General features: G+C 44.2%; 1 protein-coding gene across 1 annotated transcript in view; it reads left to right on the top strand.

Annotated features, from left to right (window-relative positions):
* LOC106569158 (lipoxygenase homology domain-containing protein 1) overlaps positions 1 to 15,480 on the top strand; it is a 47,008-nt gene that overhangs the window by 30,574 nt on the left and 954 nt on the right. Inside the window, exons 26-40 of the mRNA XM_014140204.3 lie at positions 1,336 to 1,517; positions 1,668 to 1,784; positions 2,045 to 2,207; positions 2,805 to 2,959; positions 3,578 to 3,787; positions 4,074 to 4,200; positions 4,457 to 4,665; positions 6,893 to 7,078; positions 7,567 to 7,694; positions 8,040 to 8,157; positions 11,716 to 11,893; positions 13,683 to 13,868; positions 14,134 to 14,304; positions 14,723 to 14,861; positions 15,228 to 15,383. Of these exons, the coding sequence (XP_013995679.1) occupies positions 1,336 to 1,517; positions 1,668 to 1,784; positions 2,045 to 2,207; positions 2,805 to 2,959; positions 3,578 to 3,787; positions 4,074 to 4,200; positions 4,457 to 4,665; positions 6,893 to 7,078; positions 7,567 to 7,694; positions 8,040 to 8,157; positions 11,716 to 11,893; positions 13,683 to 13,868; positions 14,134 to 14,304; positions 14,723 to 14,861; positions 15,228 to 15,383 (2,425 nt within the window). The remainder of the gene's footprint in view (positions 1 to 1,335; positions 1,518 to 1,667; positions 1,785 to 2,044; positions 2,208 to 2,804; positions 2,960 to 3,577; positions 3,788 to 4,073; positions 4,201 to 4,456; positions 4,666 to 6,892; positions 7,079 to 7,566; positions 7,695 to 8,039; positions 8,158 to 11,715; positions 11,894 to 13,682; positions 13,869 to 14,133; positions 14,305 to 14,722; positions 14,862 to 15,227; positions 15,384 to 15,480) is intronic.

The raw sequence follows: 15,480 nt of genomic DNA, 5'->3' as shown, positions 1-15,480 counted from the left end.
GTTCCCACATATGCTGAGGACTTGTTGGATGCTTTTCCTTCACTCTGCGGTCCAACTCATCCCAAACCATCTCAATTGGGTTGAGGTCCGGTGATTGTGGAGGCCAGGTCATCTGATGCCGCACTCCATCATTCTCCTTCTTGGTCAAATAGCCCTTACACAGCCTGGAGATGTGGGTCATTGTCCTGTTGAAAAACAAATGTGCTAAGCGCAAACCAGATGGGATGGCGCATCGCTGCAGAATGCTGTGGTAGCCATGCTGGTTAAGCACCCCCACACCATCACACATCCTCCACCCTGCTTCACGGTGGGAACCACACATGCGGAGATCATCCGTTCACCTACTCTGCGTCTCACAAAGACACGGTGGTTGGAACCAAAAATCTCAAATTTGGACTCATCAGACCAAAGGACCGATTTCCACCGGTCTAATGTCCATTGCTCATGTTTCTTGGCCCAAGCAAGTCTTTTCTTCTTGGTGTCCTTTAGTAGTGGTTTCTTTGCAGCAATTCAACCATGAAGGCCTGATTCATGCAGTCTCCTCTGAACAGTTGATGTTGAGATGTGTCTGTTACTTGAACTCTGTGAAGCATTTATTTGGGCTGAAATCTAAGGTGCAGTTAACTCTAATGAACTTATCCTCTGCAGCAGAGATAACTCTGAGTCTTCCTTTCCTGTGGCGGTCCTCATGAGAGCCAGTTTCATTATAGCGCTTGATGTTTTTTTTGCGACTGCACTTTAAGAAACTGTCAAAGTTCTTGACATTTTCTGAATTGACTGACCTTCATGGCTTAAAGTAATGATGGACTGTTGTTTCTTTTTGCTTATTTAAGCTGATCTTGACATAATATGGACTTGGTCTTTTACCATGCCTATCTTGTCACAACACAACTGATTGGCTCAAACGCATTAAGAAGGAAAGAAATTCCACAAATGTACTTTGAACAAGACACACCTGTTAATTGAAATGCATTCCAGGTGACTACCTCATGAAGCTGGTTGAGAGAATGCCAAGAGTGTGCAAAGCTGTCATCAAGGCAAAGGGTGGCTACTTTGAAAATTCTCAAATGTAAAATGTGTTTTGATTTGTTTAACACGTTTTTGGTTACTACATGATTCCATATGTGTTATTTCATAGTTTTGATGTCTTCACTATTATTCTACAATGTAGAAAATTGTAAAAATAAAGAAAAACCCTGGAATGAGTAGGTGTGTCCAAACTTTTGATATATATATATACTGTGTATATACAGTATATATTTTTTTACAAATTGATATTGCGATATGTAACTGGATCGATATTTTTTCCCTAAGCCTTGTTTCCCTCTGTCACAGTTGTGCCCTATGAGATCAAGACGTTCACCAGTGACCTGTTTGCAGCGGGTACAGACGCAGATGTGTTCATCGTGCTCTACGGCCGAGACGGGGTGTGCACCCAGCAGAGGTCTCTCTGTGTCAACAAGAGGGAGAGGACCATGTACTTTGAGAGGGGAGCTGAGGACATGTTCATCGTTGAGGTACGACCAGACAGTAGTCACCCATAAGACAATGTAAAGAGCAGACAGCTGTGTAGGGAAAATATTATTGTGGAATGAGGACGATGAGAATGTTCCTCATGATGATGATGATGATGATGTTGAGGGTGATGTTTCTGTAACACTGTGGAGTTGGAGGACGTGGGTGATGTCATAGAGAAGATTCGCATTGGTCATGACAACAGAGGGCTAAACGGAGGCTGGCACCTGGACAGAGTGGAGATCAGACGACTGCTGAGGAAGGGGAAGGTACACAGGAGAAAGGCTACTCTGTTACTCAGTTACAGATCTATAATCAGCTTACCCTCCCCAAATCCTAACCTCAACCATTAGGTCAAATTTCCAAATAACTGATCTAAGACCAGTGTCTAGGGGCAGAGTAAAACTACACCAGTCTTCAATATTATATATCAAAATAATACCATTTTTAGTCACAAGGTGGTGCTCTTCTCCTCTCGGAGAGACCTGGAGTGTATTCAGTCACACACTGCTGCTCTGGCTTTCTCTAGGGGTCGGAGACCATTATCTTCCCATGTGAGCGCTGGCTGGCCAAGTCAGAGGATGACGGAGAAACAGTGAGAGAGTTAGTACCTTCTGACATCATAACGGAGAAACTACTACGAGATGGTACCCTGAAAGTCAGCGAGGTTGAGGTGGAAGATGCACTGGAGAGTACGTACACACAGACGCATGCAAACCCATGCTAACACACACACACACACACACACACACACACACACACACACACACACACACACACACACACACACACACACACACACACACACACACACACACACACACACACACCCCCCCCCCCCCTTTCGGCCTAAGCACACACGCCCTCATAGACACACCAGCTGGTGCAAACACACACACCACACACACACACACACACACACACACACACACACACACACACACACACACACACACACACACACACACACACACACACACACACACACACACACACACACACACACACACTGAGGTGGAAGATTCAGTGGAGAGTACACACACGCACACGTACACACTGGAAGCTGGCCATTACAGCAGAATGCAACTCTTTGTTTGTCAGACTCTTTGTCTGCCAAGTAAATAATGAGGCAGTTTTCTGCTTAAATTGGTCTCTTTCTCCGCTGCAGTCACGCAGAGTGTCGGCAATTTGTTCCCATTTGAACACTTCAGTCCATTGTTATGCCTTCCATCTGTGGGTTGTCTATCTGCGTATTCTTAACTGTTATCTGTGCCCATCTCTGCCCGTAGCTCACACTTACAAAGTGTCTGTGATGACGGGCGATGTTTACGACGCAGGCACCGATGCCAATGTCTTCCTGACCATCTACGGAGACCTGGGAGACACTGGCGAGCGCAAACTCAGCAAGTCTGAGACCAACGGCAACAAGTTTGAGAGAGGAGCGGTAAGAGACAGAATACAGACATCACCGTATCCCTAACTATGTATCCTTGACTACATATCGCTGACTACGTATCCCTGACTACGTATCCCTGACTAGGCCTTTCTGTTTATTGGCTTTTGCATCACAGCATAAAATTGTACAATAATTTTAAGGCAGTATACACTGAGTGTATAAACATTAAGAACACCCCCCCCTCCTTTTGCCCTTGACTCCAATGCTTCCCACAGTTGTGTCAAGTTGGCTGAATGTCCTTTGGGTGTTGGACCATTCTTGATACATACAGGAAACTGTTGAGGGTGAAAAACCCAGCAGTGTTGCAGTTCTTGACACAAACCGGTGCACCTAGCACCTACTACCATACCCCCGTTCAAAGGCACTTAAATATTTTGTCTAGCCCATTCACCCTCTGAATGGCACACATACAATCCATGTCAAAATTGTCTCAATGCTTAAAAATCCTTCTTTAACCTCCCCTTCATCTACACTGATTGAAGTGGATTTAACAAGCGACATCAATAAGGGATCATAGCTTTCACCTTGATTCAGTCTGTCATGGAAAGAGCAGGTCTCCATAACATTTTGTACACTCAGTGTATGAGCCCCTGCCTTCTATTCCAGGTGGATAAGTTCACCATTGAGGCAGTGGACCTGGGTCAGGTGTTTAGAATGAAGATTCGCCATGACAACAGCATGATGAGTGCTGATTGGTACCTGGACCAGGTGGAGGTGGTTGATGAGGATACGGAGGAGGTCTTCCTGTTCCTGTGTGAGCGCTGGCTGTCCAGGAAGAGAGAGGACAGACGCATCGAAAGGATGTTCTATGTCAAGGTACTGTTATAAAGGCCTTCTGGTCTTGGTGTGTGTCTGTGTTTGCGAGTGTGCCACAGTGTGTACACCAATTTATATGTGAACTGTACTTCTGCAGTCAGTTTGTGTGTGCATGTGTGTGTGTGTGTGTGTGTGTGTGTGTGTGTGTGTGTGTGTGTGTGTGTGTGTGTGTGTGTGTGTGTGTGTGTGTGTGTGTGTGTGTGTGTGTGTGTGTGTGTGTGTGTGTGTGTGTGTGTGTGCGCACAAAGAACCCTGGCAGGTGTGTGTGACCTGAGTATTCTCTCAGGGTTACGAGGGGGAGAGGGAGACTCTCCAGGGCAGTAAGAAGAGCTCAGCCCTGATCATGAAGAGTGTGGACAGCAACATGAACAAGAAGAGGAAGAAGGGGGAGGACATCCAAAAGGAGAGCACCAGTCCGTAAACACACACTACTGTCAATATAAACATACACAACCATTCACAACCCCCTCCCCCAGCACACACACATTGACAAAAAAACTAGTTATGAAAAAAGACTGAATTTCACCAGTTTCATACATTGCAATGAGCTGATTGATAACTCCAGACAAAAGTCTTTATTTGCATTCTGCTTTGTAGAGGCAGAGTTTGGAGAAACAGGCTGCTCACCCTTACACATACAATCAAATACATTACCTTGTGTCTCTCCAGTCATCCCATACCACTTCACCATCTCCACGGGGGAAGAAAACGATGCCAGTACCGGCAGCAGGGTCTATGTGATCATCATGGGGCCAAACCACATTCAGACACAGAGGCTGTGGCTGGACCTGCCTGGGGGGAAGAAGTGCTTTGAGTCTGGGTCTCTGGAGTCCTTCGAGGCTCATGGAGCTGACGTTGGTGAGATTAAAAAAGTGGAGGTAAGTAGTTGAAATGGACTGAAATAGATGCCAGCAGAGCCATGTATTTAAAGAGTTGGGCCAATGCAGTTTCTGCATTATGATGCATTTACATGACACATTCTAGAAGCGCCATCCAGAGGTGGTGCTCCTAGTGGCTGGGGACTTTAATGCAGTGAAACTTAAATCGGTTTTACCTCATTTCTATCAGCATGTTAAATGTGCAACCAGAGGAAAAAAAACTCTAGACCACCTTTACTCCACACACAGAAACATGTACAAAGCTCTTCCTCGCCCTCCATTTGGTAAATCTGACCATAATTCTATCCTCCTGATTCCTGCTTCCAAGCAAAAACGAAAGCAGGAAGTACCACTGACTCGCTCAATATGGAAGTGGTCAGATGACGCAGATGCTAAGCTACAGGACTGTTCTGCTAGCACGGACTGGAATATGTTCCGGGACTCATCCGATGGCATTGAGGAGTACACCACATCAGTCACCGGCTTCGTCAATAAATGCGTCAATGACATTGTCCCCACAGTGACCGTACATACATACCTCAACCAGTAGCCATGGATTACAGGCAACATCCGCACTGAGCTAAAGGGTAGAGCTGCCGCTTTCAAGGAGCGGGACTCTAACCCTGGACGCTTATAAGAAATCCCGCTATGCCCTCCGACGAACCATCAAACATGCAAAGCGTAAATACAGGACTAAGATTGAATCGTACTACAAAGGGATGCCCAGCCAGACGAGCCTACCAGATGAGCTAAATTACTTCTGTGCATGCTTCGAGGCAAGCAACACTGAAGCATGCATGAGAGCACCAGCTGTTCCGGACGACTGTGTGATCACGCTCGCCGTAGCCGATGTGAGTAAGACCTTTAAACAGGTCAACATTCACAAGGCCGCAGGGCCAGACGGATTACCAGGACGTGTACTCCGACCATGCGCTGACCAACTGGCAGGTGTCTTCACTGACATTTTCAACCAGTCCCTGGCCGAGTCTGTAATACCTACATGTTTCAAGCAGACCACCATAGTCCCTGTGCCGAAAAAACACCAAGGTAACCTGCCTAAATTACTACCCGTAGCACTCACGTCTGTAGCCATGAAGTGCTTTGAAAGGCTGGTCATGGCTCACATCAACACTATCATCCCAGAAACCCTAGACTCACTCCAATTTGCACACTGCCCCAACAGATCCACAGATCACACAATCTCTATTGCACTCAACACTGCCCTTTCCCACCTGGACAAAAGGAACACCTACGTGAGAATGCTGTTCATTTACTACAGCTCAGCGTTCAACACCATAGTACCCTCAAAGCTCATCACTGTTTTCAACTCTCTAGAGACAGCAAGAGCGGTAGAGATACTCTGAATGATCGGCTATGAAAAGCCAATGACATTTACTCCTGAGGTGCTGACCTGTTGCACCCTCTACAACCACTGTGATTATTATTATTGTCAAAGACTCCAGCCACTCTAGTCATAGAATGTTCTCTCTGCTACCGCACGGCAAGCGGTACCGGAGCACCAAGTCTAGGTCCAAAAAGCTTCTTAAGAAGCCCCAAGCCATAAGACTGCTCAACAGCTAATCAAATGGCTATGCTATGTACATATTACTTCAGTTACCTCGACTAACCACATTGACTCGGTACCGGTACCCACTGTATATAGCCTCGTTATTGTTATTTTATTGTTGCTCTTTTATTTTTTACTTTAGTTTATTTATGAAATCTTTTCTTAAGTCTTATTTTTCTTAAATATTTTCTTAAGTCTTATTTTTCTTACAAGCCCTTGGTTAAGGGCTTGTAAGTAAGCATTTCACGGTAAGGTCTACACCTGTTGTATTCGGCGCATGTGACAAATACAATTTGATTTGATTTACATGACACTGCCAGTCATTAACTAATACATGGGGAATATTTAAACAGTGCTATGTAACTGAATGTCTGGAATTAGACCTACATTCTAAAAGTTGGCCTAAATATATGGCTCTGGGTGCCAAAACTCATTTTGGGTGCCGATAAACTTAAAATGTAGATGCCAGTACTCATCATATTTTAGTGCCAATATTTTATAGGGGGTGCTGGTACTCAAACTGTAGAACATTGAGTTGAGCACCGTTCACATTACACGCACACACACACACACACACACACACACACACACACACACACACACACACACTACACACACACACGCACTGTTTGATATGATTGCTCTATGCTCTCTTTGTAGCTCGGACATGACGGCGCCACTCCGGAGAGCTGCTGGTTGGTTGATGAGCTAGCTGTTGCTGTGCCAACCAAAGGGGTTAAATTCATTTTCCAGTGTAAGTGCTGGTTGGCCAAAGATCGGGGCGATGGACTGACTGCCAGGGTGTTCAACGTGTTGGATGCAGATAGCATCACCATCTCCCAAAAGGCAAGTATCATTATATAAGTTCCCTTACTGGTACAGTATTTAGCTGCACTTACTCTACCTCCAAGTTAAACAGCCATTACCTGCTAATACAATACTGAACACCTACAGTACATTGTCATGTCTGTTTTATATACAAAGCAGTGGAGGCTGCTGAGGGGAGGACAGCTCATAATAATATCTGTAACGGAGCGAATGGAATAGAATCAAACACATTGAAACCATGTGTTTATGTTGTTGATACCATTCCACTCATTTCGCTCCAGCCATTACCACGTGCCTGTCCTCCCCAATTAAGGTGCCACCAACCTCCTGTGATACAAAGATACTGTTAAACACATCCTTTTTGTCACACTGATTAGTTTAACTGGAAAAGTATGTTAACTGATTTCAATTAATCAAACAAATGTTCATTGATTTATTTGATTGATTGGTTCATTTATTAGTTGACTGATGAATTAATTGATTGATTGATTGTGTGTTATTGTCAGATCATCTATGAGGTGACAGTGGTGACGGGAGATGTTCAGAACGCTGGGACAGACACCCAGATCTACGTGTCTGTGTTTGGGACCAACGGCACCACAGAGGAGATCCTACTGCAGAAGAACGAGGACAGGTAACAAACACACACCTGGCCAAAAGTTAACCCACCTGACCAAATGTTCACACTTGAACAAATGCACAGATTTAACACACTCAAATAAACACAGCCCAAAGACATCAAGTGGTTTTGAAATGACCAAACTACAATTTTATTCAACATTCGGCACACATTTGGCCCAGCGTCGTCCAGGTTTGGCTGGGGTAGGCCGTCATTGTAAATAAAAATCACATAAAAACAATCTCCAATTAGCATAGAATTGTCTTATCTACTGTGTATGTGATGTGAACTAGTGGTGTTTACAGTATAAAATATTCTCCCTTCATGCATTGCGCTCACACACACTCTGGCTGTCTTTAGGTTTGAGCGGGGTCAGGAGGACACGTTCAGCCTGGAGGTTGATGATATTGCTCCCCTGAGGAAGATGAGGGTCCGTATTGACGGCTCTGGTAGCCGACCTGACTGGTTCCTGGCTAAGGTCAGCACTTGCAAGATGTCACAGTCTACACTCTTAGAAAAGGGTACCAAAAGGGTTCTTCACCTGTCCCCATAGGAGAACCATTTTGGTTCTGGGTAGAACCCAAAAAGATAGCACCTATACTGACTTCATTCAACAATGAGTCCACACAACACAGTTGTAGGGTCTTTGATTAGTCAATCAATCAATCAATCAATCAATCAATCAATCAATCAATCAATCAATCAATCAACATGTATTTATAAAGCCCTTATTACATCAGCCGATGTCACAAAGTGCTATACAGAAACCCAGCCTAAAACCCCAAACAGCAAGCAATGCAGATGTAGATTACTTCATGTTTATTGTAACAATAAAATACAATACAATGGTAACAGGTGTAGGGATTTCTGCAGGGATTGCTACATTAACTAAGTGTGTGTGTGTGTGTGTGTGTGTGTGTGTGTGTGTGTGTGTGTGTGTGTGTGTGTGTGTGTGTGTGTGTGTGTGTGTGTGTGTGTGTGTGTGTGTGTGTGTGTGTGTGTGTGTGTGTGTGTGTGTGTGTGTGTGTGTGTGGGGAGAGAGAGACAGACATGGGTGAGGCTTTGCTGTCTGTAAGTCTTAGGTCACAGTGTTGCTCAAGTCACAACTTCTCTTGCCTTGGTCACACCGACAGCATCATTGAGCAAAATGGTACGCAGCATCATCTGGATATGTGTGCAACAAAAGTTCAACATTCACCTTCTGCTACCATTTCTGTCAAGTCGTCTACTCAAAGAGTCTCATGCATACGTTCGATAAATCCAACGTACCCACCACACAGAACGCACTGCAACTGTCTCTGCAACGCAATGCTGCAAGGCAAACGTAGCATTCCACTGGAAATGAATGTACTTCTGGTGTACCAAAATGCAATAATGCTGTCGTATGATCGAGGAGTCAGACTCTCTATATCTCTATCTCTCTCTCTCTCACACACACACACACACACACACACACACACACACACACACACACACACAGCACACACACACACACACACACACACACACACACACACACACACACACACACACACACACACACACACACACACACACACACACACACACACACACACACACACACACGCTGATCCCTGCCTGCAGGCGATAGGTCACTGGATAATTCAGCCACACACACCAGACAGACACTCACACCACTCACTCAATGCTGCACAGTAGGGGTCAGAGTGCGTCTGGGGTGAGCTTCAGTGAATGGCATGTAATTGTATTGACCCATTTCAATCAGTGTGGGGTTGGAGCCTGGTTGCCTTGTCTGTTCAGTTATTACATTCCACTCCGAGTACATTTGCCAAAGAGACTGGTCTTTCTTCACTCTTCAAATATGAACATTCTATCATTAATGAGCTCGAGGAGATCAGATGAATTGATCCTGATTTGATAACCCTCACAGTTATCCCCCAACCACAAAGGTTATGCAAATATTGCAACTCTTACCTTCAGAGTGCTATCTCACGTTGTGAGCAAAAACATCTTAGCCTTGATTTTAAGCCTCAAAATACAACTTCCCTAGCCAACAGCTAAATGTTTTTGACATTGTTATAATTCTAATTCTATATGTTGTCATGGAAAATGTTAATGTTATTTCCAACAACCAATGCGCAACTCCACTGGAAATTCGGCTGCATATTGAACATTGAGATTGCCGAAAGGCCAGTCTCTTTAGCATATGCCAAAAGGAGTAGAATGTTACAGAGACTGGTACCCAGACTAGGTTGGAGCATGCAGGCTGCAGAGACTGGGATGAATCTGTTCTCCCCAGACACACAAAGCAGCCTGGTCTCAAAGACTAGATGTAACATAACAAACATAAATGTGGGACACTCAAATGAATATGATATGTTACGTTTGGTATGGTTACATGAGACAGAAGGTTACTTAAGGCAAAACTGAAAGTAGGGTGGGTGGTTGTTTGGTCAGAGTGGATGAGGAACGGGAACATCTAGCAACCCAAAGGTTGCGTGTTTGAATCTCATCACAGACAACTTGAGCATTTTAGCAACTTTGCAACTACTTACTACTTCTTAGCTACTTTGCAACTATTTAGTATGTTAGCTAACCTTTAACCTAATTCCTAACCTTAACCCTAACCTTAACCCCTAGCCTAGCTAACCTTAGCTTTAGCCACCTACCCACTTAGCTAACGTTAGCCACAACAAATCGGAATTTGTAACATATCATACATTTTGCAAATTTATAACACATTGTAACACATTGTACGAATGTCAATAACTCTGTTCCAGTTCTGTTTGATGGTCAACATTGAATTGGCAGCTGGCTTTTCCCTTTCAGTACAAAATTTACTACGATGCCAAGACCTTACCACTCAGATGGGAAAAAGGCATTTCCTATGCAGGCACAACCCCTCCATGTCTCTCCAAATCACCCAGCCTGCCTCTAGACTAGCCGAACAGTAGCTAAGCAGTCAAGGCTCATACCCAGCCGTGTCTGTCAGTGGCTGGGCCGTGTCCTTGAAATGACCCAGTAGCTGTACAGCATCCCAAAACAGATGTGTGCTGCCAACGTGAACTGTGAACTGGGCGCACAGCCAGCATGCTAATCCCACTCAAATTAATATATTGATGGAAGTTAATGCAGGTTGGGCTGCTGAGCCAAATCCTTGGGTTTTTATAATGGGCTAATTTCTTCAGTTACACCCTGTCCATGACAATGGATCAAATACACTGGGAGAGGCAAGTGCAACAGAGATATGCTCATAATGTTACAGTATTTATATATACAGTATATGTATATTTCTGCATTTTATCACTATGGATTATGGCTCATCTTTGTTGGTATTTGTCTGGCATTGTCCTACGGATAATGTCATTGTCCTACAGATAACGGCATTGTCCTACAGATAATGGCGTTGTCCTTCAGATAATGGCATTGTCCTACAGATAAGGGAATTGTCATACAGATAATGGCATTGTCTTACAGATAATGGAAGTGTCCTAAAGATAATGGCATTGTCATACAGATAATGGAATTGTCCTAAAGATAATGTCATTGTTATACAGATAATGACATTGTCCTACAGATAATAGAATTGTCCTACAGATAATGATGCCCTACTGATAATGACGTTGTCCTACAGATAATGGCATTGTCCTACAGATAATGGCATTGTCATACAGATAATGGAATTGTCCTAAAGATAATGGCATTGTTATACAGATAAGGGAATTGTCCTAAAGATAATGGCATTGTTATACAGATAATGGCATTGTCCTACAGATAATGGCAATGTCCTTCAGATAATGACAATGACCTTCAGATTGTCTTACATACTGTACATGCATAGTGTTGATTGATGGTTTCTCCCAATATAATTACAGCAGTTATGTAAAGGCATGGAATCCCATCCTCACCCTTTAATATGCGCAATACAATCTAAATGTGTGAAAAGGTTGTTACTGTGGGTAAGAATTTGTCATTGTGTCAGTCACCTTACCTCGTAAAATAATGGTTAATTAATGATAGTTAAAAAATGATAATTAATGAGGATTTCCCCCAGATCATCATGCGTAACCTGACCACAGAGGAGGTGTCAGTGTTCACCTATGAGGAGTGGCTGTCTAAGACCAAAGGACCCAAGAGGACCATGATCTGTGAGATGGCAGCTGTGGTGGACGAGGAGGAGATGGTGGAGATCACCACCTACATTATCCAGGTCAAGACCAGCGACATTGGAGGTGGGTCAGTCAGTCAGTCAGTCAGCCTGCCAGTCAGTCAGTCAGTTAGTCGGTTAGCCAGGTAGCCAGTCAGTAATTCAGTCAGCCAGCCAGTCAGTCAGTTAGTCGGTTAGCCAGGTAGCCAGTCAGTAATTCAGTCAGCCAGCCAGCCAGTCAGTCAGTCGGTTAGCCGGTCAGTCAGCCAGCTAGTCAGTAAATCAGTCAGTCAGTGGCAGTGCACAGACAAACCATATTCTACAGTCTTCATGTTTGTCCATCATGTTTGTGTGACTGACCAGGGTTCCCTATTCATAAAGCGTCTGAGTAAAAAGTGCTAGGATCTGTTTTGCCTTTTAGATTATAATAAATAGATAGGGGGACCTGATCCTAGATCAGAATTCCTTCTCTGAGACGCTTTATGAATACAGGCCCATGTATCAAACTCAAGACTATATTATCCCACTGAATTAAAGCTGAGTAATTACTGTAGTTCCTGAACCACATTTACTACATTTTCTTGTAATCACACTATTCCTCACTTTCTAACAAATCCATGCTATTTATTGTACACTACACCAGATTCAGCTTCAGTCCTGTTCCTAACTAGCTGGGATGTGTCTGTTACATTATATTCTCTTGTTTTACTTTATCTCTGTGGTGCAGCTGAGTCTCTTTGCTGCTCGGAGAGACGCGACGCAGCAGCAGAGATGGAATACGACAATCCATTTTGAGTCATAGAGGCTAATGAAAGAGAAACTCCTCTGAAACCTCTCGCTCAGCTTTGGTTCTTTAGCCGTGCAGTTTTCCACCGCAGAGGAGAGAGAGGCAGACTGCTGTTTGACACGATAGAGGAGCTAGGTGTCTGAGCTAACTTCAAAGAGCTCGTCATTCTGCCCTTGCCTGTGTTACTGAAGACACATCTTCTCACCCAACCTGTGTGTGTGTGTGTGTGTGTGTGTGTGTGTGTGTGTGTGTGTGTGTGTGTGTGTGTGTGTGGTGTGTGTGTGTGTGTGTGTGTGTGTGTGGGGAATAATGATAATGAGCAGAGCTGTCACACACAAGACATCAGTGAGGCACTAACTGCTCTGTGAACATTACACACACACACACACACACACACACACACACACACACACACACACACACACACACACACACACACACACACACCCCCCCCTCGTGAATCAGAGGAAACAGGGCTTCTCTGGTTTCTCAATTGAGGTTTGATAAGGTAGTTGGTTAGTGGTTAATGGGGGACTATTGGAAAGGCAGTCGATGGAAGTAATTTGATTATTTTTCAAGAATGTCGGACTGCTAATGGTGAAGTGATGTTTGAAAAGGCAGAGGGTTAGTAACTGATGGGGAATGTTTGCAGGGACCTGTTTGTAAAATCAGTCTATGAAAGTAAATTGTATTGGTGATTTGATTATTTTTCAGGAATGTCTGAAAAGGCAGTCTAGTGACTGTACGGTTATTGGTGAATGGATTTTTATGAAGGCTGTAGTGTCGACTGATGGCGAGTTGAGCAATGAAAAGGCAGGCAGTTAGTGATTAATGGAAGATGTCTGAAAAAGTTAGTGAATTAGTTTGTAAAATACATTTTTAAGGCTGTTGGCTATACCTGCTAAGGGTGAGTTGAGATTCATGAAGGTGTAACAAAGGTGGTTCAGTGAACCATGTTTGCATGGCCTTTAGCTCAGAGGGCTAACACAGTCTTGTGGTGCGCATGAGATCTGGGTTTGAATCCCAATCAGCCAATAGCACCGCAGTTTTTCATAGAAGTTGGTGACTCTCCTCCCTCTCCGCACAGGGGCAGGCACTGACGCCAACGTGTGGATCATTGTGTTTGGAGAGTGCGGGGACACTGGGACCCTGGCGCTGAAAGAGTGCCAGAAATCCAACAAGTTTGAGCGCAAGCAGACAGATGTGTTCCGTTTCCCTGACATGCTCAGCCTCGGGGAGCTCTCTAAGGTTCGGGTGTGGCACGACAACTCAGGTGAGCCAATCAGTCATCAGGAATATGATGACATGACAGGGAGGGGAGCCAATTACGATCACAGTGAACCAGTCAAAATATGAAACCTGCACACCTATTGACTGTAACTAAACTTGCACTGTGTGTATGCACCAACTGATAGTGAATTACGTAGATCAATTCTTCAGGTTTCTCAGCAATACTTTGACTCAAAACACAACAATATATGTTTCACGCCGGTCTTTCCCGTCACTTGTTTCCTACTCTATTGTTATGTCATGATCAGGGCCTGCTCCAGGATGGCACATAGAATACATTGATGTGAAGGATGAGGCCTTGGACAGGACATTTCGCTTCCCCTGCGACCGCTGGTTGGCCCAGAACGAGGACGATGGTCAGATCATGAGGGAGTTGTCCTGCGCCAACAACGACATTTTAGACCTCAACGAGAAGACCAGTAAGATCAGCCACACACAAGCCTTCTCTCTTTAGTAGGGTTCAGTGTTTCTCCTGGTCTGGTCATCCAGTCAGGAAAATCTCCTAGCTTTACATTACTCCAATCAGATCATAATGAAATCACTACAGTGTACTGTATTATGTAATCTACTTTGAATCCTATTCTATTGCAGTGTTTCTCAAATGCAGTCGTCACGTAACCCCAAGGTTGCAAATGTTTGTACTAGCCTGCTAAGCTCTTTATTAGCTGAATCAGGTCTGCTTGTAATGGGCAAGAAAAAACATTTTCAACATTGGGGTTACGCCAGGACTGGACACTGACCATACTAATGTCAATGTTTGCCTCATGTACCGTTCATATGAAGAGAATACAGTCCTCCCTGGGCCAAGCTAATGCACTGTCTACTTTTGATTGAAAGAATATGAAATTATTACCACCACGGCGGACACAGACGACGCAGAGACCAAAGAGAACGTCTGGATTGCACTGGAGGGGAGGAAGGGGCGTTCAAAAGAATTTATGATGGAGAACTCATCAAAGAAAAAGAGGTTCTTGCGGTACGCTGCTCTTCAGAATAGTTTTAAAAAACAGGGGTTTTGTTTGTGTAAAGAATGAGCAGAAATTATTGGGGTTTTCTCCCTTTTTTATTACGACAGCCAGACTCATTGGAATGATCTCCCTTGGCACAAGGAACGCTTTTACAGACAACAGTATACTCTACTCTCAAGGAATTCAATCACTAGTAATAAACTCATTAGACATTTCCAGGCATGTAAAGAAGAGCTCATGAAATCTAATCCTACTTAATCTATTTTTCTAGAATAACATTTTTGCTAAATGATTTATTAAGTCAGTTGTAATATTATTCCCTTGTCATATTCTTTAATGGTTTAAGGTTATGTGGCTTTGTTATTTTCATTCAGGGGAAACAAGGACAAGTTTGAGTTCTCCTCCAAACAGCTTGGTGACATCGCTGGCATCTGCCTGGGCCACACCCCCAAGGATGGGAAGAAGGTGAAAGGTGAGGCGTTCTGGCACGTGGAGGAGGTCGTTGTCATAGAGAAAGTGCTGGGCAACAGGTGAGTGACCCCTAGCCTGACCCCAGGTATATAAACCACCTGGGGCTTATTCGGTAGGGTGCAAAGCCCTGCAGCTCGCAATATACTGTGTGGAAAC

This window comes from Salmo salar, chromosome 01 (genome assembly GCF_965601325.2).
Source record: "Salmo salar chromosome 01, fSalSal1, whole genome shotgun sequence".
Lineage (NCBI taxonomy): Eukaryota > Metazoa > Chordata > Actinopteri > Salmoniformes > Salmonidae > Salmo > Salmo salar.
Note: the sequence above shows the minus strand (reverse complement) of the source record. Positions and strands in the feature narration are given on the sequence as shown.